The sequence below is a fragment of the Anomaloglossus baeobatrachus genome, chromosome 5, assembly GCF_048569485.1.
Source record: "Anomaloglossus baeobatrachus isolate aAnoBae1 chromosome 5, aAnoBae1.hap1, whole genome shotgun sequence".
NCBI lineage: Eukaryota > Metazoa > Chordata > Amphibia > Anura > Aromobatidae > Anomaloglossus > Anomaloglossus baeobatrachus.
Genome location: NC_134357.1, coordinates 331,844,099 through 331,871,926, shown reverse-complemented (window position 1 = coordinate 331,871,926; position 27,828 = coordinate 331,844,099). Strand labels below are relative to the sequence as shown.

At 43.8% G+C, this 27,828-nt stretch overlaps 2 protein-coding genes across 2 annotated transcripts in view; one reads left to right on the top strand and one right to left on the bottom strand.

Moving 5' to 3' along the window:
• Positions 1 to 3,552, top strand: part of VSTM2L (V-set and transmembrane domain containing 2 like) — a 139,373-nt gene extending 135,821 nt beyond the window's left edge. The window contains exon 4 of the mRNA XM_075349811.1: positions 770 to 3,552. Coding sequence (XP_075205926.1) covers positions 770 to 1,042 — 273 coding nt within the window. The 3' untranslated portion in view covers positions 1,043 to 3,552. The remainder of the gene's footprint in view (positions 1 to 769) is intronic.
• A 70-nt stretch (positions 3,553 to 3,622) lies between these two features.
• The window catches only part of TTI1 (TELO2 interacting protein 1), a 41,071-nt gene continuing 16,865 nt past the window's right edge, over positions 3,623 to 27,828 (bottom strand). Inside the window, exons 2-8 of the mRNA XM_075349810.1 lie at positions 24,059 to 26,295; positions 17,342 to 17,509; positions 11,632 to 11,762; positions 9,053 to 9,193; positions 8,705 to 8,909; positions 6,326 to 6,413; positions 3,623 to 5,966 (exon numbers count right to left, since the gene is read on the bottom strand). Of these exons, the coding sequence (XP_075205925.1) occupies positions 5,789 to 5,966; positions 6,326 to 6,413; positions 8,705 to 8,909; positions 9,053 to 9,193; positions 11,632 to 11,762; positions 17,342 to 17,509; positions 24,059 to 26,246 (3,099 nt within the window). The 5' untranslated portion in view covers positions 26,247 to 26,295 and the 3' untranslated portion in view covers positions 3,623 to 5,788. The remainder of the gene's footprint in view (positions 5,967 to 6,325; positions 6,414 to 8,704; positions 8,910 to 9,052; positions 9,194 to 11,631; positions 11,763 to 17,341; positions 17,510 to 24,058; positions 26,296 to 27,828) is intronic.

Below are 27,828 nucleotides of genomic sequence, written 5' to 3'. Positions count from 1 at the left end.
GTCTCCTTATCCTCTGTTCACACCCCAGTAAGGAAGGAATCAAATGTGCATGACTCTTTCTCCATTGTAGTGTATGGAAGTTTCTGGAATAACAAGTTTTGGTAAAAGCACAATAAAGATATTCACAATCAGTCATTGCCTCCTCTCCGCCTCCTCTCCTCTTTATTGGAGACCCCCTATTCAGACGACATATGGAGATCCCATAGATGGCCCCACATTACATCTTTAATTTTTACCCACACTTGCATTACTCCACAAAATATGTCTTAAGGTTCTCATAGAATGGAATAATACAATGCAGATTATGCCCACTGATCAACTGTCTAATGGAATAGTCTGATTCCCACCAAAATCTTGCATTAGGGAAAGTGGCGGATATTAACAGCAGCTAACTCACTATCAATATATGGTAAATCTTATATTTACTAGACATAGTTGGAATGAGCGACCATTAACCTCTCTCCAGGACAAGGCCCCACTAGGTCCCCGCCAATATGTTTAGGCTGGAGTCACACTTGGGTGTGACTCTCTCGAGGATTACATCGCCTGGACCGGCGGGCGTCTGTCCTGACTGGAGGGGGCGGGTCAGCTGCTTAGAAATACATGCAGCCGACCTGCTCCTGTCAGAAGAGTCAGGTGCTGGTCTGGGCATTGCAAGTCATGGCCAAGTGTGGCTCCAGCCTTACATGTATGTCACATTAAGGTGTTAGGAGGTATATTTTTCTTGGGTGGCTTTGCTCATTACTTAAACTCTGTCCTTTCTACATAGGTCGTAAAAGTCTTTGGCAGCAACATTTCACACAAACTGCGCTTGTCTCATGTGAAGATCTCGGATGAAGGAACCTATGAATGTCGTGTGTTGGATTACAGTGATGGAAAAGGAAGGCAACATCGTGTCAAGGCCTTCCTTCGTGTGGAGACAGAATTAGGCCGCCGTGGTTCGAACCCTCACCGCCAACAGGACACCAGCACTCACCGTCATTTCCAAGTCAAAGAGTTGAGAAAGCGAGCAGCAGAGCCCTGTGACCAGTGCCAGGTGTAGATGGACTGTGGGTACTTTTCCCAACCACTGATGTAAGGAGGAGTGCATGAGAGGCTTCCCACCCTTCTCCATCTGAAAATTGATGTCTACTTGCAAGCAGATGTGGTCAGGGAAAATCAATGACTTTTACTTTACCCCATCATGTGACTTATTTCCTTTCTCGGAGAAGGGCATTGAAGGTGCTCTAGACTGTTATCCATGTGGACAAAAATGGAGCTTCTTCTACCATTGTCCACCGATCATAACTCTGTGCCCTGCTATTTCATTGCTCTGACCGTACCAGTTGTGGAGTTCACATAGACCATTGGTATTATGGGAAGTATACAATTCCCAGGATGCCTTTGGGTAGATGATCTCAAAATAGTTTAAGATTGGGGTGAAAGTTAAAAAGCCTTATTCACAAGGCCTCTCATTGACTGGTCTGCTTTTCAACGTAATATTTTACATGGCTCAACAACATTTGTGATGGTCAAATTGCTAATAATATCTAACCAAGTGTTTCCTTTCCTGTTATTATCCAAGACTATAACTGCCAGTAATGGCATCATTGCTCTTGGTCTCCATGTGTGTCATCACCATTGACTATCTCCAGTTTATAGCCTTTTCATCAAGAAGAGATGGCTCAAATAAGCTCACTTCAGCTCAGAAGTGATGTTCCAGTGCTGAAAATCTACCGGACAGTTTTCTGTGTAATTATCATACACATATAGTGATGATGTTGAGGTCCATTGACCATGTCTACTTTAGATCAATTTCATACTATATGCTAAAACATCGAATGCCAGGAAGTGTTTGGTTTATACATCTTGTTTCTTGCTTCTATTCTACTTTTGTAGAGGCCCATATGGTAAAATCTGCAGTAGTTGAGTAGTATGTAGGACAACAAATCATTCCGTGCTGTAAACACCTTTGCTGTTTCTTCATGGGGAAACACTAAGGGAACTTGGACGTGACCTGGATCATTCATGGATTGATAAACTACAGAACTAAATTTAGACCCCTTAGTTTGAGTTGTGTCTAAATTTCATGTTTTGATGATGAACTTGTGATAATTGGTTATCAGGCAAGTATAAAAAACACATCTTTGTAATATATAGGCTATTGAGAAGCAAAGTGGTATTTTGTCAGGTATTAGACAGTGACAAGTGGCAACTCACCGGTCTGACATTTTTTCTGAAAGCTCACCTCTTGAAATCCCATAAAAAAAGTTTGAATGTAATCTTTGTAAATGTGATAAGCAATTTTATTGTCCATCCATGCTTCTATACTGCCCTATATAAGCCTTGTGTTCTTCTCCGGTTGAGCTACTTAATGATTCAAGTTGGTCAGCATCAAAGAAATTGCATCTCCTGCCACCAGCTATGTAACCTGGTATGATGCCAATTCCCTTTGCCAGGCCACCAGAATATGATTTGCAGCTATCATTAGGTAGACATATGTTGAATAACGACTATGCTATCAAATTTTCTATATACCTTTTATTATGGGAAGATTTGTTAAAAGGTCATTTGGATATGTGAATAACTATTCTATATAGTGTTAGATACTGTAAAACTTAAATTGCCATTTTTTAAAACACGTAACTTCCATAATTATTAGAATGGTGCATAATTTTAATATTTTTTATTGTGCTTACAAGCTCTTTTCTATAGAGATTGTAAGCACTGCGCTGGATTGCTAGAGCACACTGTTGGCTTCCACTTTTGGCCAGCTTTGGAGCTCATGCACTCCTAATGCATAGGCAAAGCTGCCTTTTATAACGGCATCGAAGGGCACACAGTTTAGGCCAGAGATGCACTAATGTCACTGGTTAGAACTGGTAATTAAGTAGAAGTGCCTGCTCACAAGAAAGCAATGAGTAATTGTGAGATATCCTTTTCTATAGGGTGTAAGGCTGGTTTCACATCTCCGGTATTTTGCCGAAAGCCAGATCCGGCACGAATGCAGTACAGTTACATCAATGGAAGCGCAACACCATGCGGACACATGCTTCATAAACAACCGCATGTGTCCACATGGCGTCGCGCTTCCATTGTAAATGAATGTAACTGTACTGCATTTGTGCCGGATCTGGCTTCCGGCAAAATACCAGAGATGTGAAACCAGCCTAACCTTGAAAAGAGCTGCAAATGATATTCTGGCTTATGACAGGCATAGGAGGGAATAGCTATTTAAAGAGAAGCTTTTTGGGGCATTGTTTAATACAGGCTGAATAGATGTGCTACACAGATCCCATTAATATGCTGCTGTAACTGGCACCATGGAGTCAATTTACTATGTGGGTGCTTTAACTGCTGCTTCCATACTGTACCTGTGATCCAGGTTACCCATGGCAGGCCTCTCTATCAATACCTTTTTTGTTTAGGTGTGACTGTGAGATAACTCATTATTAGAGAGGGCTGTCATGTTCTCCGCTCATGAGATGGAAGTGGTTCTGGTTTAGGACTATGGCGCCCTCCATACATGTGACGCCTCCCTGGATGTAAATAAAGCTGATTGTTATCCCAAGAGCCAGTTGTTGAATGTCTTTGTGCATGGTTAATGGATCTGAAGAGAAGATTTACAATGATTGTATAACTCCACTATTTTATTTTTATTACAAAATTGCTGTATAAATATTAAAAATAGACATTTCCTGAATACAACAGTGAAACACGCAGAAAAGATCCAGGACAATGGGAATTCTGGAGGTAATTAATTCTCCTGCTCTAGTTAGATGCTACATTACACCGTAGAACGATCACACGCACCATGGATGAAAATATAACCCATATATTCACTTTGAACCAGACTGCAATATTGCCGGTATCATTTGAGGATTCGCTGGAGCTGAAGAACCTTTGATTGATTTGCGTTCTCGTGAAGAGACTGTCTGATGAACACATAGTAAAGGCCTGATCACTTCTAGTAAGGGTGCATTCAGACGACAGTATAAATTGAGATGGGACCTGCCGCTTGTCTCCCAATCCAAGCATTAGAATTGCATAGAAATATATGATCCTATCACAGTTGGGTCGGGAGAGCAGTGTTCAGTCCCCAGTATTACTGTCCAATCTCGAACACATTTATTTGGTCACCTGAATGCACCCTAAAAAGGGGTTTTCCCATGAACAAAGTACATTTTAATCAAGAGATCTTAGAATAATAAGTTTTACAATTGGATGCGTTAAAAAAAAAAGCCCCAGTTGTCGCCGAGCTCCTACGTCACAAACTTGGATTATGATGACCTCAGGTGACTGTGGACAAGGCAGAAACACTCATTTGTGATAAAAACAGGCAGGGAAAGGTTTTAACTCATAGATAGAATCCGCTGCAATCTCTGTGTACTCGTTTCCTCCCCTGCCTGCCCAGGAGATGTGGTATGTGCCGACCATGTCCTTTGACTGTCAAGTGAATGGTCATTTGGCCAAAAGGGCTCTCTCCTGACCCTACACATACGAAAACTCATGATGCTTAGAGTTCATAAGTCTTCATCAGGAAAGGGGGGGAAAGCCACTGCCTGATGTGTAGTTTTTTGAAACGAAAAGGATCAGCACTGACGTTCCAACTGCCAATCATTCTCTTCCCCCACCATCATTTGTTAGGGAAAGAGAGTTAAAAGACCCCCCCGCAGGACACATCAACAGTTCTGCTCCGCTTCTAAGTGACATCACCTCTCTGCAGACTCTCCAGGTCACACTGTGCTCTGCATGACCCGGAAGTGGCTTTTACATGGTAAGTTTATGGAGAATGAGGCTTCATAGACTTACATTGCAAAAGAGACTTCCGGCTAAAGCATAGGGTGAGCCGGCTAGACAAAATTGCAGTGATGGCACTGAGAAGAGGAGCAAAATAGCAATGGACACCAGAGAGAGCAGCAGTAGGTGAGAATATAAATATATATCCACACATTTACTGAAAAGAGAAAAAATATTAATGGGAGTGTTTTTTTTTTTTTTTTAACAGCTATAGGCTCATTGCTCTCCTGGCATGTACTTCAAAGACAGACTAAAAGAGTGATACCAATAGACCCTAACCTAAGCAGTCTACAGTTGGAGCAGAGAAGTGGATGTGTGGCTCAATGGATAGGAAAGGATGTGATACATGTAGCGTTATCACCAGACTCGTGATCACCAATTGTTGAGAAGACAATCTCAACAAAAAGAGCAAATGTTTATTGCCTGTTGAAATTTATAGAAATTTATGTATTAGGTTTATATTTGCAGATGTGTAGAAAAAAGAAAAGAAAAAAGAAAGAAAAAAAAGGCTGTGAACAGATGGATGTCAACAGTGGGGGGGGGGGGGGGGGGGGGTGAGATGTGACTACTCCAGCGTGTCGAATCCATATTCCTGAATATAGCAGCTGGATCTTTAGGTGTGTAATGGTAATTTCAGTTCAGGCTATCACATTATCACCTTTGCTACCTCCGATTTGTAATTAGGAAACACTTTATATTTGATTATTTGGTTCAATCCCCCTCATCTTATATTACAAGTAATTTATTGATTGCAGCAAGTCGCAACAGATGATATTTAGGTGTGAATAATCCCATACTGTGCTCCTCTCATGGTGAGAAGGTTTCCAATGCAACGTTAGAGATGTATGTATCTTAAATTAGGCACAGAATGGGTTAAAGCTTGAAGAATCCAGGCACATCTACCCACAGGTGCAAAGACAGATGGTGACATCTCCACATCCATGGTAGAGCCCATTTCGACATGGACAGAATGCCAAGATCTATAGTGGCAGATCTTTGTTGGGACGGTCTACAGTTCTTGCAGCTTTTGGAGGAGGTTACAGACATTCTGTGTGTATTCATCATGTGGTTTGGAGGTCCAAGACAGTTGAACAAAAGTTGAATGGGGAAGTTCTGGTGGACTCTGCCACTGGCATAGATGCAACCAAACAATGTCTGGATCCAACTTTGAAAGGCTAAGTAACGTTCTGTATTGAAAGATCAAACAGAGAAGCGAGTCAGTATCCAGCTTGTAGACAGATTGTATCTCACTGCATGGTATGAAATAATGCTCCTAAATCTACACCTCCCATAAGTACAAGTAAATAGTTATACATAGCTACTCTTCCGGTGTCAACCTCTTGTGAAGAATAGAGGTCACCTATGACCACCTGGCTGCTCACGTGTAACCATACAACTATTTAAGTGATAAGGAAGCATGGAGGACATAGCTGGCTGGACACTGAGCATTGTGTCTTCTTTGGCAGGAGAGCTGTGATGACCATACTACAGTTAAACAGTGACATTACGATAACAGATCCATGTTAAAGGGTAACCGGTCTCTCACCTCATTGCAGCCTCCTGGAGCGGCTTGGGCTGTCTGGCACTAAGGTAAAGTGTGCAGGAATCAATTACCTCCAATAAATCACTGTCGCCTAGAACAAAAATGAAGTAAGACAGGTTTACTAAGAAAAAATAGTTTTACACCTCTATAGACAGTATTGAAAAGAGTTGAAGAAAAAAATAAAAGGGACATGGCTAAGTGGAGTCCACAGGATGGGTGACAACTTATTCATCATGTGGATCCGTCTGCAGAGACACACCGCTATCGGTAGAACGGCCAACTTTTATCCCTGGTAGAACGAAGCAGTAGTGCACATACTCGACCACCGCTCCATTCACTCCCCATGGGGCTGTTGAGCACTTGGCTTGGCTATTTCCAGCAAGGCGGTTAAGTGCCATATTGTGTCAGAAATAAGAGTCCTTAGTTCTCAAGATTGGTGCAAGTCTCAGCAGTCAGACTTCTAACGATCACCAAGTTATCAACTTACCCTGCAAATTGGCAATAAAGGGGGTGTGTGCTGAAAAAAATGTATATAAAAAGGGACCTATCACATAACTAAATTCACTCTAACAAGGTTTCTCAATTATCCCAATCCAAGTGTCTAGAACGCCATGTGTTAAAAGCTGGAGATAAGAACCTAGGCTGTGTATTACATCGTTTGACCCATTCTAACTGCACTGTGCATGCAAAACATGGTGCCTAACTGACTCGTTGATACCATTATTCCAGTGGAAATAATGATGTGGTGCCCTAGATATCATAATTTATAGTCATACACACATATTGAATGTGCATGCGGTTAGGATTCCTCAATAGTGCCGGTGAGAGCAGGCAGTCACGTGATCACAAGCATGCAATTTCCATACATTAGGTCATGTGTCATCAGCTAGAAGTATTCGATTTCTCTCAATTCACTTGTATTGACAGAGGTCAAGCACAAGTAGTTGAAATGTTACCGGTAATGTGCATACATACGGTGGCGTGACCGCTCTCCCTCACCGGCAATACCGGGGAATCCTGACAGCAAGCACATAGTGACTGTAGACTTATCAGCAAACCAGACAACCCCTTTAATCTCAATAAAGTCAATGATACATAGTGCGGAGCTAGAATCAACATTTCACAGGCTTTGGAGTTCATGTCTTACAGCACTCCGTGTTTCAGGGTCTGTAAAGAGCTTTCAATAGGACCTCATATTCTGCAAGGGTTAATGCCCCCATACATAGACCAACATTGGCCAATATTGGGCCAACAAATATGTATGCTAGCCCTGGAAGGAAGTATTCACCATATCCGATTATGTACTGCTGATCCTTGTGTTCTTTAGGAGATAAGTCATTGCCAGATATGCCTACCAGCAGCTCTCTCAGAGAACACTGGAGTACTCAGAAGAGCAGAGTGCTTCTTTGTATAGGGAAGAAGGAAGATAATGGATGGCGGAACCATTGTTTGTCTGATATCTATCTAGTGTGTATGGGGGGCTCTAGTGACAGAAACCGTTCCACTGCATGTAAGAAGGAAAGGTAAACTCTTAGGAGTATGTCTGTAGACTATAGCGGCTACAAATAGAAATCATCAACATTGTGAATGCAGCTCTGGACTAGAATATAGGCTGTAATTTATGATCAGTATAAGGCTACTTTCAGACTTCCGTCTTTTTCTATCAGTCACAATCCGTTTTGTGACTGATCCGTCGCAGATAGTGTGAAAACTGATGCGACGGATCCTGTGACAAAAAAGGAGCGCGACAGAGACCGAGCGCGACAGAGACCGAGCGCGACAGAGACCGAGCGCGACAGAGACCGAGCGCGACAGAGACCGAGCGCGACAGAGACCGAGCGCGACAGAGACCGAGCGCGACAGAGACCGAGCGCGACAGAGACCGAGCGCGACAGAGACCGAGCGCGACAGAGACCGAGCGCGACAGAGACCGAGCGCGACAGAGACCGAGCGCGACAGAGACCGAGCGCGACAGAGAAATTTGGGACGGATTGCGTCACTATAGGCTTCCATTATACCAAACGACGGACGCCAACATAGCCGTTGCTGTCCGTTTTTTAGACAAACACAAAAAACGTTACATTCTGCGTTACTTCCACCCGACGGTTAGCCATTTTACGACTGATCCATCGCGAGACAGATGCAACGCAATGCCATCAGCCGCAATCTGTCATTAATACAACTCTATGGGGAAAAAACTGAATCCTGCAAAATATTTTCCTTATTTTCTCAAGGCGACGGATTGTGACTGAGGGTAAAAAGACAGAAGTGTGAAAGTAGCCTAAGGTAAGTAATGCCATCTATTTACACATTTGTCCAACATTCTATGCAGAAAATATATAAACTGCACAAGCATGTTGAGTTTTCCCATCAATGACTCACCGAATGCCAAATCTACACAGAGTGTTCCCAAACCATCCAATAAAGCTTTCTGCAACTTGAAGCCGAGAGTGTGGCTGTATACAGGCCCAGCATGACAGCTGACAAGTGCCTGGGAGCGCAGAGATGTAAGGAAGGCAGGCAGAGCATCCTTACACACACGCTGCCGGATGAAATCTTTGCACAATGCAGCAAGTGACACCAGCATCTAAAAACAGGAGACAGTTGTAAGGGAGAAATGACAATTTCCAAGCATGGTCTGTGACAATAAGAAAACATCTGTTAACAGAAAACAATGTTGTGAGCTGCGTACACTATATAGCAAGTGGGAGACAAGAATGCTGGACATACCTGGAAGGCCCACAGCAGAACCAGCGGCTCATCCTGTAACAGTCTTTTCACAAGACATGGCCAGATTTTATGAGCAAGCGGTAGGAGAACATCTTCCTGAGAATGAAGGGGAATTAAACACAGACGCAGAATCTCCAGTGCCTGCAGAAAAAGACAGATCTTCACTAAAAGGGCATGTCTACTTTCTGTACAAGTGCCAGAAGAAATGCTGAAACGCTTCCGGACTTACCTTAGCACGCAATATGAAGCCCCACCTCCATAGTGACCATACATCCGAAACTTCCCAGGACGGAGGCGGCTGCGTGCTTTACTTTGCAGAAGCTAAAAGCATTCAAACACGGACTTAGGCTATGTGCACACGCTGCGGTTTTTTGACACTGCGCTTTTGGCCGCTAAAAACGCACAAAAACGCACCCGCGGTAAAAAAACGCATGGCAAAAAATGCATGCGTTTTTACCGCGATTTGGTGCGTTTTTGGCTGCGTTTTGCTGCGTTTTTCTAATGCATTGCATGGGGGGAAACGCAGAAAAACGCAGGAAAGAATTGACATGTCCATTTTTTTTTTAAGCGAAAAAACGCAGCTTAAAAAAAAAAAAAAAAAAAAAGTTGTGTGCGGACAGCAAAAATGAAAACTCATAGATTTTGCTGGGGAAGCAAAGTCATGCAGTTTTGAGGCCAAAAACGCACCCGAAAAACGCGCACTGTGTGAACTTACCCATAGGCACAAGCAACAATCTCTGTATGTGTACCTATGCTGAACACTTAAACAGCTGCCTGCAACTATGGGATGTATCTCATGCACATGCTGCTTCTTCCTTGCATATATGAATCATTGGGCTATGTGCACACGTTGCTTTTTGTGTGTGCAGATATTCTGCACATAAAAAAAAGCATGTTTTGGCATTTTTTAACAATTGTTTTTTTGTTATGGAGATTGCGGGAGTTCAGGTGCTGTAAACCCACAATCGCCACTGGGTCTCCGGCTGATTTTACAACTGGGACCTGGCTCTCACTGCCCAAAGCGGTGCCCATGTCGCTCCCAGTAGTTTAACCCCCTGTACGCTGCGATCAATGAGATGGCAACATTCAGGAGGCAGGGAGAGAGATCAATTACTTCTCTCAGGCGATCGGGTCCCTGTAATGCGAACACAGGGACCCAATCACTGCCATGACGACCCCAGGTTATTGAGCTACGGAGAACCTCACAGACCATGCTGTATGCATGGTGTGTGAGGCGAAGTGTCAATGCTGCGAGTGATCATATATGATCCACTGCAGTGATCAAGCACTAATACTGCAGTGGATTATAGAAACACAGAAAAAAAAAAAAAGAAAAAAAAAAAAAAGGCAGAAAATTGACATGCTGCCTGTTTTTCTGTAACAAATTTTGCAAGGAAAGAAGACGCAGCATGGGCACAGCAAGTCACGATTCTCTTAGATTTTGCTGGGATGCATTTTTCCTTGCACTATTGATTAAAATCTGCAAGGAAAAAAGCAGCAAGAAAGCAACGTGTGCACAGTAGGTAAATCACATAAATTATAATCTTTATTTACAGTATATAGTGCTAACATATTCCGCAGCGCTTTACAATTCAGGGGGTTCAAATACACAGTCATAAGTCATGCACCCCGGCTTCAGAAAAAGGGCGACAAAGATGGGCGAAAGAGGAGGCGCCTATATGACCCAACTCCACCGCAGCGACCATTTAGGTGAGGATTATAAAGTAATTTTTACGTTCTACACAGCAGCCTGGGCTCTTATATACAGCATGTTAGAATACTGTATATAAGAGCCCAGTGGTGGTGGCCGCAGCTAATAGGCCCCAAATCTGGTGACAATATGCAGGTCCAATATGCACCCAGAACCATGAGCAGTTCTGGGTGCATATTTCTAACCCGTGCCCAACAGTCCCTGTACCTAATAGCATAGATAAATTGTATATATCGTATGCTAATGTGCACGGGGAATAGTCCCCTGGGCGTTAGTTCCCCTTGCTAGTCGGCCCCATTAGCATGTTAGTACGCCCATGTGGTTGTGCTAACATGCTAATGAAAGTGCAGCGTCACAGGATGATCTCACTGACCTCTCGGCTGCCATCGCCGCCCGACACTGGATTTTGGCTCAGTGCAAATGACCCCGGAGTTTCGGTGCATTATGTAGCCGGGTGAATGTGTCCTGGCTTCAAAGTGAAGTAGTGCACATGACCGAAACTCCGGAATCATGCGCACTGAGCCGAAATACAGCGTTGGTCGGCAATGGCAATGGAGAGGTGAGTGATATCATCCTCTGACGCTGCACAGTCATGCCCACAGGGACGTACTAACATGATAATAGAGCCGACTAGCCAGGGGAACTAGTCTAAAAGTTCTTTAGGAATACTCTTAACGATCTCTTTATTTATGCTACAGGGAGGGTTAGGCAGGGATTAGAAATATTCACCCAGAACTGCTCGTGGTTCTGGGTGCATATTGCACCTGACAGGTTCCCTTTAATCGATTGCTGGTTGAATTCCCACTTTCTCTACATCTTGCCGATACTCATGTCTTTGTCCAAATGTCCTATATTCATGCTACTGTACCTGAATGCGAATCTGGGTGTCACCATGTGACAAGAAATGCGTGCATTTTTCTGCCACCTCTTTGGTAATCTGGACATGGGTGGGCAATGGTGGCTTCTGGTCATCCTTGTCTTTAGGAGGGGGTAACACATCTAAAACCAATAAACGTAAAATAAAGTGTTTTTACAGAACACAATCGTAGCTGTCAAAAATTGACCCTCATTCGTTCATGGTCGAAATAGTGACAAATTTATGTTTTCTAATCACCTGTATGGACAGAGTCACAAATAAAGCAAAGCAAAAAAAAAAAATATATTATATATATCTTTCATTTATTAAAAACAAAGATAAGTGTCAATAAGAAAGTCTTGAGACGTTCATAATACTGACAAGGGGGCCTTACCCATACGGCGACTGCGATGCAATGACCCACCACTGAATTACCCTGATGTGTGTTTCACGTGTCCGCTTAGGCCGGGTACACACATCGGCTTTTCACCGGTTTGACAGATGCAGCGCATGCCTGTACAGTGTAAACAGTACACTGGCAGCGTAACAAGCGCCAGTCACATGCTGTCATGTGACCGGAGCATGTTACCCGGAAGTTGCGGCGCTGCCACTGTAGTGTATCAAACTGTACTGGCGTGCGCCGCATCCGTCAAACCGGCGAAAAGCCGGATATGTGTACCCAGCCTAAAGGTGGCTTTACACACTGCAACATCGCAAACGACATCGCTGTAACGTCACCGATTTTGTGACGTAATAGCGACCTCCCCAGCGACATTGCAGTGTGTGACACACATCAGCTACCTGGCCCCTGCTGTGAAGTTGCTGATCGTTACAAATCGTTCAGGACCATTATTTTGTACTTTGTTTCCCGCTGTGCAGCATGATCGCTAGAAAGTCTCAGTGTGTAAAGGGGACTTTACAGCAACTTTGTTAGCGACTTCCCTTTCAAAAAGCTGCTTTACAACGTCCCCAATGACTAGCTAGGTCGTTCTGCAGGTCCGGATCGCTGTTGCGTCGTTGGCCAGGTTTGCCTGTTTGACAGCTCACCAGCGACTCACCAGAGACTTTGTAGTGATCCCGGCCAGGTTGGGAAAGTCTCAGTGTGTAAAGGGGCCTTTAGGGAGACAGCGGGATCCAAGCATCTGTCCTAAGAGGTTTTGTGCTTCCTTCCTCCACAATTACAAACAGGGAACAACTGTGTTTACAGAAAAATTGCCAAGAGATTACACCATCTTTTCACATCACAGCCGGCTAACAATCTGGGCAGTGCAAGCCAAATGAAGCATGACATCACAGGTCTGTGCAGACCAGCCAAGTGGCACCTTCAACCATACAGGGTGGCTAGGTTCACGGCAGGATATGCACACCAAAAGGTCCAGATGAAGGTTAACCGTATCTACCATGTGTCCTCGAAAATCAGACAGGGTCTTAAATTATTTTTATCTCCATAAGATGCCCTATGGCTTATTTTCAGGGAATGTCTTATATTTTCTATTGACATCAGTGATTGGAACGTGTGTTAGTGGAAAATAAAAAAAAAAGTTACTTATCCTGAAAGGGCTGCCTAACTGCCATTTCAGGATACTATAGTATGGTATGCAACTAGGGCTTATATTATAAGCATACTACAAAAAGGCTGAAAAATCCTGCTAGGGCTTATTTTCGGAGTAGGTCTTATTCTCAGGGAAATCCGGTATGTAGGAATAGGTCCGATCTTTAATGCAAGTACTATGTACCTATTATAGCACCTAGTGCTAGTGCCTACTAGTGTGAAATAGTTGTGCAATACATAATAAAGGTCATAAAAGGAAAAAGTGTTAATATGTTAGGTGCTCCCCAACTACAAGAACTTGGCCCGCATCATCCTGGCATCTGCCTACAATAGCAGTAACAGGAGCGGCTTCCGATCGCTGCCGTATACCGATTTAAATAGCACGGTGAATCGCTGAGCGAGACATATAAATGGTTGGGCTTGTCAATGCCCAGAGTGCGATGCAATTAAAACAAAACATTTACCCCACAATGTTGTTAATACAAATATCAGCTTGGAGCACAAAACACAAGCCTTCATATGGCTCCAGTTACAAAAATTATGGGTCTCAGAAAATGGCAACACAAACCAAAATTTGTCTTTTCAGATTATATCTGATTTTTTTAACCATTAATGTACACATTATATAAAATACAGTGGCATGAAAAAATTTGGACACCCCTGGTCAAAATTACTGTTATTGTGAACAGTTAAAGGGAACCAATCATCAGGATTTTTGGAAATAACCTAAAGCCAGTGCTATACTGGCACTATCATGCTGATTCTATACATACCTTTAGGGGTCAGCTCGGATGTATAAGTTTTGATACCCAAGAAAGTAAAGTTTATAAAAATCGGCAGCTGCTTGAGTGACGGCAGCAGAGGATCAGATAATGGGGGGGTTATCCATAGTTATCCTAATTCTAACAGGGGGAGGGGCTAAGTATTATACAATCGATTTACTTTGTCCCTTACAGGACCTGTGTGAGGTCATACCCATGTGACCAGAAGGGGCGGAGTCTCAGCCAACAAAAAAAAAATGTTGCTTTCTGTTATCAGCTTTGTTGGATGAGGCCCTGCCCCTACTGGTCACATGGGTATGATCTCACACAGGGTCTGCTAGTGAAAAGTGAATAGTTTATATTATACTTATGCTAATTCTAACAGGGGGAGTGGATAAGTATAAATACCACCCCCCAGATATTATCTGATCCTCAGCTGCTGTCAATCAAGAAGCAGATGATTTTATAAACTTCACTTTCTTGGGTTTCAAAACCTAAACATCCGAGCTGACCACTAAAGGTTTGTAGAGAATCAGCCTGATAGTGCCAGTATAGCCCTGGCTTTAGGTTATATACGAAAATCCTGGTGATTGGTTCCCTTTAAGCAAGTTGCAGATGAAGGCCAGAAGTATTCGATAAGGCTGGATTGTGTGTCAGTGTGTGTCTGTGTGTGTCAGTGTGTATGTATGTCAGTGTGTATGTATGTCAGTGTGTATGTGTGTCAGTGTGTATGTGTGTCAGTGTGTGTGTGTGTCAGTGTGTATGTGTGTGCCAGCGTCATCCAGCAGCAGCGGAGGATGGCGTGCAGCAACCACATGAGATCATAAGAAGGACCTGGGAGCCACGCAGACGTCCGGGTCTGGTAAGTATAAGTCTCATGGAAGGGAGGGTCTGCTTTTTTGGGGGGGGGGGGTAAACTTACCCCCAACATGTAAGCCCTAGTGCTTTTTTGGGGGGAAAAAAAAAAAAAAGTATAAGACCGTGTCTTATTTTTGGAAAAACACGGTATTTACATACATACACATATTATATATATTTTTTCCCTAACATACAATAGGAAATGTGTCATCTTTAACTTTAAACTTTATGCCTTTTAGAGGTCACTTCATCTTTAACTTCAACTTGCTAACTGCTCACAATAACAGTAATGTTAACCAGGTTTGCCCATACTTTTGAATGCCAATGCTTTTGTTGTTTACTGTATACAAAGATTGATATTACTATAGTCTTAATGACCTGAAAAATCAATGTCAAGTCATTTCAATTGCACAAAGAATGCCATAAAATGAAAATCAAAAAAACAATGCCAGAATTTAGTTTTTCTTTCACCATTTGACCCAAAGTTGAAGTTTTTTCCTGTGTTTTTTGTTTTTTCTTTTCAGTACATATATTATTGTGAAGCGAATAGAGTCATTCAAGACTACAACTTGTGACAGTAAAGAAAAAAAACAAAAAAAAAAAACAAAAAACAAAAACAAAAAAATGCCGTCAGAACAGAGGCATTTTTAATTTTCCTGTTTACTAAAGATAAGAGGACCCGTGGATATTCGGGTTAGTCAACTCCGCATGGACTTGAATACAAGTTTGGCTCTGGAATCGAACTTGACCCTAGACAACACACCTCATAGAAGTGAATGGCAATGGGGACCCAAATTTATGTGCTGAAAAATGGCTGTAAATAGGTTGCAGTAAGGGCTAGGGGGTGGTAAAAAAAGAAGCAAAATGGGTGTAAGAGCAGGACTGTTATACATACCATGTTTCTTGGAAGATAAAACTACAGTCAGACTCTTTTCTGGGCCTGCTCATAAAGCTTCATGAATATTCACTGCTTCCCCAGCCCACCCTCTTCTGTGCCCCTGTCTGTGATTGGTTGCAGACTGATATACACGCCCCCCACCCTCTGTTTCGGCATCTGTGATTGGTTACAGACCAGTCTGCTGTATGGTAGTATAAAAAAAAAATTGTGTAAAAATATGGTGTTATTTTTGCTAATCAGGAAGGATAAAACAGATGGCTATGTGCTACATCCCGCAGCTGGCAGCCGTGACAGGTTGTCATAAATAGAGGGGATCCCACGCAGTTTTTGTTTTTTTTTTCAAATTATTTAAGTAATTTAAAACAAAATGGTGTGGCATCCTCCCATTACTTTTTATAACCAGCCAAAGTAAAGTTGACAGCTGGGAGTTGATAATATCAGACTGGAAAGACCTATGATTATTGGCCTCTCCCAGCCTGAAAATAGCAACCTGCAGCTGCCAAGAATTGGTACATCCAATAGATGCACTAATTCTGGCACTTTATCTGGCTCATCCAGATTGGTGCAGTGGCAAATCAGGGTAATATATGGGGTTGATGTCTGTTGTGATTTGTCAAAAATCACAGCTGCCATCAAGCCCTAGGTTAGTACTAAGGAGGTGTCTATGACATACCCCTATTACTAACAGAGTAAGTAAAAAAAAATAAACAAAAACACACACAAATTCTTGATTTGAAAAACACATACACAAGGAAAGGAGCACTTGAGAGCTCTTTCCTCTAGAAAGGAAGCTCGGAAGTAGGAGAGCTCTGCTTAAGAGCGGTCAATCAAGGAGGCTGGCAGGCAGGAGAGCGGTGCTCCTGAAAAATGTTGAAAATAACCCTTTCAGTATACATCTATTTCCAAGACTTGCTGTATTTTTTCTCAAACTGAACTACACTCTACACCAGTTTTCCCTATTGCCATGTACAGCTTGTACTTGACATGCAGCCATCATTAATGACTGTCCTAGTTTTACAGCTTTGAAATAAATTTTTGTTCTGTCATAGCACCTCTGTAGGGAAATAGAAGTATTACCCAGTGCCCATGGAAATTAGTGGGGTGACTGTGCGATACACAGATATGCTTGACCCTCCTGAGCAAGATAAGCTTTTTGCTGGGGCTGAAAGATGAGGTTAGTGAATGGAAGACCCCCTCCTATTATCTCCGAATTACATACCAGGGTATTGTTGGGTCTTCTAAACCACAGTCACCGTGAGAACTGTATACATAGCTGAATTCTATTTGAGCACTATTCTAGGCTTTGTTCACATCACTGGAAGACTTGTCCATTGGAGTTACATGCAGGGACGAAGTCTCATCGGAAGGCCAAGACACACTCCACTAAGTCATACAGTGGGATACACCGCTAATAAGCTAATGTAATGAGGATATAACTTGAATACTATGTGATGACTTTTTCTTTTTACAGTGTAACTTCTATATAAATAACACCGACTGGCCTGCTGTTTGCCAAGAGTCAAGGAGGGCTGATGGGTTTATTGGAGGCTATTGGATTAGTTTCATCATACACACCAAAGACAAGAAGTGCAAATCACAGGATTACACCATATTCTTCTACCCTTTTGTATCAAAAATGTCATTTGTAGTTACCTGCAGCCTCTTCTTCTTTGACATCTCCTCTTGCTATACGAAATTGCTTCATATGATCCTTGAGAAACCGTGCCATCTCCTTTGCCATCTTCTTCTCATTCAGCCGGTGAGGGGTGGGTTTATCGATTACTGGTTGCGTTTTGACTTCCGGTAAAGGAAACCATTTCCCTATAAACAAGATGAGAAGACTCCTAAAGGCAAATCTGTCCTGCTGGATGTGAGAGGATGTGACGGTATCGCAGAGAGATTTAGTAAGGAAATACATTATTATGGATGCTGTATACCCACCCTGGATGTCATACGGCACAACACTCCCCAATATCAGGAGCTGTACAGATGATCTGCGGGCACACCCAATTCAACAAAACTAAAATGTTGTATTGATGTTTAGTTTTTTTTTTTTTATTATCCTCCTCCTTTTGGGGTTTACAGCTGTGACCTCTCTTCTCTGTATGCAACACTGACCATTTTATAAAAGGATATTGCTCAAGTTCTTTAATGTTTAAGATTGTAAAGTGCTTCTTACTACAAGCAACTTTGCATTTTACTTCTGTAGGATTTTTAATTTTATTGTTTACTGCACATTGCTTTGGTTACCACCATTGCAATCTATCACTGGTGGTCGGATTCATATGTAAGGATTGGCAAGCTCTTTGATTATAAGCGCAACTCTGAGGGAAAAATATGGATCGTTGATTGGATTGTTGATTACAGCCAATTTCAGAGCACTGCACACTTTCATTAATGCTGAGGCAAAGTTGTCTGCCCTTCCACATTAGAATTCACTCATTTTGGACCAGGCGCACAATAATGTCGCTGGCCGAATGATGCTTCAAGCTGGAACACACAAGTTAGGGTATGTGCGCACGTTGCTTTTTACCTGCTTTTTTGCTGCTTTTTCTTCTGCGCTGTTTAATGCCAAAATGGATGTGTTCTTCTATTCAAGCAAAGTCTATGGGAATTTGGGTTTCTTGTTCACACTATGTTGTTCAAAATGCTGCCTTTTTGTGGCAGAACTTTGGTCAAAAACTCAGCTTTGCAGTGCAAAACCCAAATGGCAAAAACAATTGACATGTTGCTTCTTTCAAAAGATGAGTTTTTGACCAAAGTTCTGCCACAAAAAGGCAGCATTTTGAACAACATAGTGTGAACAAGAAACCCAAATTCCCATAGACTTTGCTTGAATAGAAGAACACATCCATTTTGGCATTAAACAGCGCAGAAGAAAAAGCAGCAAAAAAGCAGGTAAAAAGCAGGTAAAAAGCAACGTGCGCACATACCCTAAGGCTGCTTTCACACATCCGGCTTGAGCAGTGCGGCTCAATCCGGCTGTGGAAGCTATGCAACGGATGCGGTGAAAACACCGCATCCTTTTGCATAAGCTTTTTTTTTACATGCGGCCCGTCCGTTTTTTTCCGGTTGCGGCACACTACTGAGCATGCGCAGTGGAAGAAACCGCATGCGGCGGCCGGATGCGTTTTTTCCGCATCGCGCCGCTTTCGGCGTCCATAGGCATGCATTGAAAAATGCGCCGCAGCGGCCGGATGCGGCACGATGCGGTTTTTTTTGCCGGAGCAAAAAACGTTCTGTGCAACGTTCCATCTGGCCGCGGCATCGGCTAAATCTGCCGCATGCGGCAAAAACCGGACCGAACGCAAGCCCATGCGGCACAATATGGCACTAATGTAAGTCTATGCAAAAAAAAAAACGCAACCGGCGACAAAAAAAACGGTTGCGGTTTTTCTACAGAGCGCCGTATTGTGCCGCAGAGCAAAAACCGGATTTGTGAAAGTAGCCTTAGCTGGCTACAAAAATCATGTACAAGATGTGATATTTGCCAAAGGGGTGCTACTAGGTATCAACCATGCAGGGTGCCCAAACTTTTGCATTGGCCCATTTTCCTTTTTTGCTCATTTAAAAATGTAAAAGATGAAAATAAAAATATTTTTTGCTTAAAATACAAAGGAAATTGTCATCTTTAACTTGATGCCTTTCAGAGATCATTTCATCTGCAACTTGCTTAAAGGGAACCAATCACCAGGATTTTCCTTTGCATAAGTTTTTCCTTTGCGGCGCGTCCGGTTTTTGCCGCTTGCGGCATGCTACTGAGCATGCGCAGTGGCAAAAACCGCATGTGGCGGCCGGATGCGGTTATTGCCGCATCGCGCCGCATCCGGCCGCCATAGGCAAGCATTGAAAAATGTGCCGCATCGGCCGAATGCGGCGCGATGCGTTTTTTTTTTGCCGCACGAAAAAACGTGCCAGGCAACGTTCCATCCGGCCGCCGCATCGGCTAAATCTGCCGCATGCGGCAAAAACCGGATGGAACGCAAGGCCATGCGGCACAATGCGGCACTAATTAAAGTCTATGCAGGAAAATCGCAACCGGCAGCAAAAAAAAACGGTTGCAATTTTCCTGCAAAGTGCCGGAGTGTGCCGCATTGCAAAAACCGGAGGTGTGAAAGCAGCCTAAGGCTGCTTTCACACATCAGTTTTTTTGCAATCAGGCACAATCCGGTTTGTGCCTGATGCAACGGATCCGTCTCAGATTGAGTAAAAACTGATGCGACGGATCCGGTAAAAAACGGATCCGTTTTTGTTTTTTTTTAGGCTACTTTCACACATCCGGCTTGAGCCCTGCGGCTCAATCCGGCTGTGCAAGCTATGCAACGGATGCGGTGAAAACACCGCATCCTTTGCATAAGTTTTTCCCATGCGGCCCGCCCGGTTTTTGCCGCTTGCGGCATGCTACTGAGCATGCGCAGTGGCAAAAACCGCATGCGGCGGTCGAATGCGGTATTTGTCGCATCGCGCCGCATCCGGCCGCCATAGGCATGCATTGAGAGATGCGCCGCATCGGCCGAATGCGGCGCGATGCGGTTTTTTTGGCCGCCCGAAAAAACGTGACAGGCAACGTTCCATCCGGCCGCCGCATCGGCTAAATCTGCCGCATGCGGCAAAAAACGGATGGAACGCAAGGCCATGCGGCACAATGCGGCACTAATTAAAGTCTATGCAGGAAAATCGCAACCGGCAGCAAAAAAAAACGGTTCCGATTTTCCTGCAAAGTGCCGGATTGTACCGCAGAAGAAAAACCGGAGGTGTGAAAGTACCCTTATGCTGAGAGAGAGAGACCCCATCATCTCCGCACACACAAGCACTACTGCACGCATCATCACCACACACGCAGGCAATACCGCATGCATCATCATCCCCGCACACGCAAGCACTACAGCTCCCATCATCATCATCACCGCACACACCACGGCACTCTTCATCATCACCGCACACAGGCAAGCACTACCGCACTCCTCACCGCACACGCCCCGGCACTACAGCCCCCATCGTCACCGCACTCACAGATATCTCAGTGACGTCCCCGGCGACAGCGCAATTCACTTCAGTTGCTGCGTGGAGCTCCCAGGAGTGGCGGTGTTCTACTGCCGCTCCTGTCAGCTTCATGTAGCAGAACTGAAATCATCATGGGACCTCTGGATTACGTCGGACCTGGAGGGGTATTTGGGGATTTTAATAAAATGGTGAAAGAGTGGGTTTTTTTGTCTTTTATTCCAAATAAAGTATTTTTTTGGGTGTATGTGTTTATTGACTTTCACTTACAGGTTAATCATTGGGGGTGTCTCAGACGCCTGCCATGATTAACCCCTTATTACCCTGATAGCCACCGCACCAGGGCAATTCGGGATGAGCCGGGTAGAGTCCCGGGACTGTCGCATCTAATGGATGCGGCAATTCCGGGCGGCTGCTGGCTGATATTGTTAGGCTGGGGTGCTCCCCATAATGTGGGGCTCCCCATCCTGAGAATACCAGCCTTCAGCCGTGTGGCTTTATCTTGGTTGGTATCAAAATTGGGGGGCACCGCGTCGTTTTTTTTTTTAAAAATTATTTATATATTTATTTTACTGCAAGATATAGACCCGCCCACCGGCGGCTGTGATTGGTTGCAGTGAGACAGCTGTCGCTCAGCGTGGGGGCGTGTCTGACTGTAACCAATCATAGGCGCCGGTGGGCGGGGGCAGCAGTGAATACAAGATTGAATAATGGGCGGCCGGCATTTTCAAATCAGGAGAAGCCGCCAGAGCTTTGTGACAGCCGTGCAGCGCTGCGACGGTGAGTGGGTGAGAGTGAGTGAATGAGTCAGTGATTGATTGATTTTCTGACAAACAATGAATATCACTTCTGGGCATGCTCAGAAGTAAAAACCGGAACCGGTACATGCTTCCGGCGTTTGACGCATGCCACCGGATTCGGCGCGCATAGACTTTCATTATGCACCATGCCGCACAGCGCCGCACCCGGCACTATGCAGTTTTTTGCCCTGTGCGGCCGCCAGAGTGACGATTTTTGCCGCATCTGGCAAAAAACGGATCAAACGCAAGTACATACGGCACAATCCGGCGCTAATGCAAATCTATGAGGAAAAAACGCATCCGGCGGCAATAAAAAAAGGATGCATTTTTTCTGCAAAGCGCCGGATTGTGCCTGACTGCAAAAAACTGATGTGTAAAAGCAGCCTAAGCAGGGAGCCACAGGGCCTTAAAAACCTATCATGAGACAACCCCTTCAATCCTGTCCTAAGTATCAGAACTAAAATGTCATCTTATCTTCTCAGTTGCCACAGCAAATATGCAACCTTCTGCCTAATCCAGTGCCTTGACTTATGGGATTTCTTGTTCCAAGAAAGGCAACTTCACCTACAGTGTTTCTTACCAGTGCATTGCCTCTTCTGGTGTACTGCCGGCAGTGATTGACTTCTCCAATTTGCTTTTCCACAATCCATCTCACTCTCCTACTGTATTTTATGTGTCCAAGGTGTTTCCTTTCTCCAATATGTTCGCCATAATGCAGACCTGGGCAAAGTGGAGCCCGCAGTCCACATTTGGCCATCTTGCTGTTCCAGTCAAGCCCACGGACAGACAGCCAAAAGGCTGAAAACAGTGGACCATGGGCTGCACCATGTCCTCCTGATTTCACAGCTATCTGCATTCTCAGGATGCAGATAATGGTGAATAAATAAGTAAGGATGGAGCTGTTGGGTTCTTCCCCCAATTACTGTGTATGACTGACTGCAGATACAATGAAATCACTTCATTGCATCTGCTGTGTGTAGGGTCAGTGCACTGGAGACCAGAGCACAGACCCTGAAAGTGAAATGGGAGCGTGGTAAGTGTGTGTGTGTGTGTGTGTGTGTGTGTGTGTGTGTGTGTGTGTGTGTGTGTCGGTATATCGGGGGCTTTGTGGGGGTTCGAGTTGTATATACAAAGGCTAATACTGTATATAGGAGGGCTACAGTATTTGGGGGCTCACATTGAATATAGGAGGGCTAAGTGGGGGCTCACACTGTATATAGGACTATGTGGGGGCTCACACTGAATATAGGAGGGCTATGTGGGGGCTCACACTGAATATAGGAGGGCTATGGGGAGGGGGGCTCACATTGAATATAGGAGGGCTATGTGGGGGCTCACATCTCACATATATAGGAGGGCTATGTGGGCTCATATGGTATATAGATGGGTGTCAGCATACTTAATCCTAGAAACTTAATGGGTTCTGGGAAAGCCCACGCTGTATTCATATCCATTACACATGCTGCATAGCACAAGGCTGGTTCCTTGTGAGAATTTATTTGAAGATTTATAGTTGAAGTGTGTTGTGAGGTTATAATTTTTAGCTATATAGTTTTCTCAAAATCTAATAATGGGGTTTGCGAGACACCCAATAGCGGATTATAGATAAGGGAATTTGATATTTTTTGGCGGTCATGTAAATTAATTATTTTACATATGAGGATTTGGACGATAGTGACTATGAAGATGAAGACTGCAACGTCAGATCATGGGACAAACAAAATTCATCAAGGGTAAAAATGGCTATGAATGGTCATTAGATGACCCAACGACAATGGCGCAAACTGCCCCAGGAAAAACAGCTCTAGGGTGTGGAAAGCAAGAAGTATGGATCATCTTGCTAAGATTTGTTATCTTGTGCAGAAGACACGTGGCAGATCTAGTTGAACAAGTGAGAAACTTGAACAATATATGTGTAATGTAATTTTTACTAAAAGTAGTATAGATAACCTTTTGTTCCTAATATTTTACTTTGCGTAACATTTATAAAGAGCTGCCATTATTATTTGTCTAGTTTTCTAATAATTACATTGTATTTTTTGTGTAGTTTTCTAAAAAGTATGAATATTCGGTCATAAACAAAACCTAATTATACCATTCTAAGCAATACTGAGGTCAATACTTTACATGCCCCAAGATCAGGTACATGTAACTAAAATATGATTGACTGGTTCCAGGGTTAATTATTCTCAATATTAAATGAAACAATTAATACTAATATATTATACTTAATATTGAGCAAAATTAATTTCAGCATATTGTGAGCCCTAGGGAAAATTATTTGCCCACCCCTGCCCTAATATATTGCCCTTCTCTAAACTGTCCCAACCTGAGTACCACCTCATACACTCATTCTTGTACCATGCTCTAATTCTTATCCCAATGTAGTGCCAACTCATACTGTTTTGTACCCCACTGTGCTGTATTCAGCAAATGTCCTATCCAGCTACTGCAAAGGCCACCATACAAATCACATACACATTATTATGGACCGATAATGGCAGATTGCATTTTTTCCTTTTTCTATAGTCTGGTTATGGATTTTATCCCAATTGAATTTATTAGTTACCTAATCTTGTGATGAGAGAATTGAGCACGGGAAAGAGGATTATGGCTCCTTCGTTCTGTGAGTTGTCCAGTGCTGGAAGCAGATCCTGAACCAGGTCGTGTAACAGCGGCAGAAGATTGGGCCCACAATTCTCCAACATGGTATGCAATACACGTGCAGCTCCCCCATGGCAACGACGAAGACGACGGAGACCAACAGAGACTTCACTGGCTAAATAATCTACATTGAGTTCAATCAGCTGGCTGATATTTTTGTATCCACATGCTTGGCTGACATTGGCTAAGGCCAACATTGCTGCCCCACTGACCATCCATGAACGATCTCCAGCTTTTTCAAGCAGTGGGTAGAGAGTAGATATAAGAAGTAGACGGAAATTATACCCAAGGGCCTGGGCAAAGCAGGATATGCCCTCCAATTGCAGACAAAGCTTCCAAGCATTAGCAGTCATGTCACCAATTGAAGGCTTTGTCGGACCGCCAACATGAAGCAATTCTAACCGATCTATTAAGTCACAATTGTCTTGACATGTAAGAAGTTGCCAGTTGGCAGGGTCTGTGTACTCTTCCAAAAGTGGACGGATACCATCCAAGAGTTCATTGGCTTCCAGTGTCTGGTGACCTTCCATAAGTGCTTCAATGTCAATCCCAGCTGCACCTAACACTAACTGACTCAGGACAATCACTGCAGGTAGCCTCTGTGCTCGATACAGACCCAAAAAGTGGTCTGTTAATATATAGAAATCTCCATAATAACCCAACAGCCTACAGACACTCTCAATAGAAGAAAGAATACAAGGGTCCCTAAAAAAGCGAAACGACTTCTGCTGGATTCCAGCATGTACTATGTCATGCTCCTTAAGAAAGCCAATGGAGGAGGGAAGTCTTTCTTCCACCACTTTAACGGAGCATAAGTCTAACTCAAGAGTCTGTAGGAGAGCAAATGAAAGGCGCTGAAGGTGAACAGGAGAATGCAGAGTAACGTTAAGTGCTGGACCAAGAAGCTGCAGATATCCGTGAAGAAGTTTCAATGTGTGCAGCTTGCCTTGGTCATCTTGAGAAGTCAGCAGCTTACGAAGAGTTACAACTAGTGAATGGAGGCTCTCCAACATCACCTCTTTTAGAGTCTTATAAGTTGGCTTTTCTATTGACAGCTCCAGAAGGGCCACACGAGTCCTATCCTTGACCTCTGGTCTATCATCACGCATATGACCTACTAGAATCTGCAAGAAGTTCCCTGCTGCCTCCTTAAATGAATTCAAGCAACTAGTAAGCAAGAGATAAGCAAAGTCCACTAGTGTCAGGTGCACTCTCCAGTCAGAGTCAGCAGTACAATGCTCTATTATTTTTTCTAGATGCATCAATAAACGGCTTGCAGAGTGTTTGACCCAAGTCCTATCTCTGTGGACCAGGAGTTCTGCCACACGGCTAGACAAGTCAGGGTACACTGGCTTCGTCTCTGGAACTTGAGCCAGGCTTTCATCTGACATTACTGCGCTAACTATCCCACACCACAGCCTGAGTGCACTGGATGTAATTTTGTATCCTTGCTTAGGGTCCCCACAGATTATCCTTGTTAATACTGTACACACTCCAGGAAGAAAGGAAGCAAATATATCGCCCAGATGGAGCTTGTTCTTCATGTCTGGGACTAGCAATCCCTCCAAACAGTTCAATGCTTCCTGTCGGATCTCACGCGACTTTTCCAGTTCGGCAAATCTTAGCATCAAAGTAATGGTAAATCCCAGCTCAGGAAGCATGGATGGTTTGTAGAGCACATACAGTATATCAGGACGGGAGGATCGGAGAATAGATTGTACTGCTAACACTACCGCCAGTTTAAGCTCCTCGGGGACTGGCTGACTTGGATCTGGAGGAAGGCAACTGCCCACCTCACTAAATATCTCCTTAAAGGAGACCGAGCTTTTCACATGAGCGATAGCGAGAGTATGGCTAATGCATTCAAGAGCAGCCTGCAACAATTTATGATTTTTTGGGCCACATGCTGTCTTAACGGCATATCGCAGAGGGAACAGAACATAGTCCAGAAGATGCTGAAGGGAGGAGACATCTGTAGAAGAAATCTGGTCTTGAAGGTTTTTTACATTTTGCACAGTCTTTTCCACTGTCAGCTGAACACACAATGGACGGAGCCTTTGAAAAGCGCTATATGAATATGTCTTGGATTCCATGGCGGACCTTCTGTCTTGTGCTTTAGGGTTGTTCCAAGTATGCCAGTGCCTAGAGGAGGGTGAGCACATAGTTATATACATGCAATGTACGTCAAAAACGAACAATCTTAATTATTGTTTAATAAAAAAGGTACCAACTTACATACTGTATATTTCAAGATCTCTGCTTGCCATCAGCAAACAAAGCCAATCCTCTTGACATATGCACTTTTGCGTAAATTGCTTTCATGTCCTGAGGTTTTGTTAGTTAAATACAGAAAAAAGCTTTAAAGAGGACCTGTCAGCAGGTTTTAACTAAAAACATGGCTGTAATGGCGCTTTGAAGGTGGTTAAAACTATACTTTTTCTTAAAAGAAATTAGTTTTATTGTTCTTCTGTAATCAGTGGCGGACGTTTTATGCTAATGAGACAAGAGCAGGGGGCTGGATGTTGCACTTAGTCTTTTCCTGCCAGTTTGGCACTGATCCGTCTCCTACCTGCCTCCGGTCTATAAGTGATAGATCACTGCTTTTTAAATGGCCTGCCTCCTCCAGCTGCAATATCAGGCACCGTCACTGCTGGGGGCTGGGAATGTACACTGACATCGAGCTGAAAAATCCTTCTGTGCATACGCCACCCCTAGGTATGCTGGCACCTGGACAAAATTTTGACCAAATGAAAAAAAATCAGTGACTTGTCAGTGATAGATCCTAGCCAGGTGGGGGGCAGAAAATACCCACACTGGCAGGGGAAGACCAAGTGCAACGTCCAGCCCCACTAGCATACATCCACAGATGATTCCAGAAGAAAGACAAAGTGGATTTCTTAAGAGTCCAAAATACAGCCAACAGGTCCAAATTAAAGGGGATGTCCGGAGATTAAAGTTTGATGGCCTTTCCTTAGGACATGTCATCTGTATCAAATCATTTGACGTCCGACACCCCCCACTGATTGGCTATTAGATCCGGCAGCAACTCAACATTGGATGGAGCTAGGAATGCACAGCTCAAGTTAATGTGTAGTGCCAGCTCCTTGGTACTGCAGATCCGCTCCCATTCATCCTATGTAATTGGGGCTAAAGATGAGAAAATAGATTCTCGGGATCTTGGCTGAGCAGTCACATCAGTATTTTGTGTTCGCTATATGGAAGCCCTGGGAACCTTCCCTTACTTGCCAACCTCCCTCGCGTCTTTTGTAATTAGTAGGACTGGCACCACACTGGGCATTTATATACAGCACTAGATGGGATACTCTACGCTGACCCTCAGACTAAGCGTACCCTAGGCTTTCCTTTAACCCAGAGGTACACTTAATGGTAGCGATGTTGGGGACTCAGACCTCTCTACCTTTAAGTGTACCTCTGGGGTAAGGGAAAGCCTAGGGCACGCTTAGTCTGAGGGTCAGCGTAGAGTTTCCCATCTAGTCACCCCACATTCCTGTCATTCCACAAGACACTAAGGTTATATTTGCATTGGAACCTCTGTTCCAAATTCTGTCAAATTTGATGGTTTGAAAAGGGGTGAATGAAGTGCTGTATTCCCATCAAGATTACGGCCACACGGTAGAAGCTGACAGACTCCATTATATGCTGTACAGATCTAGC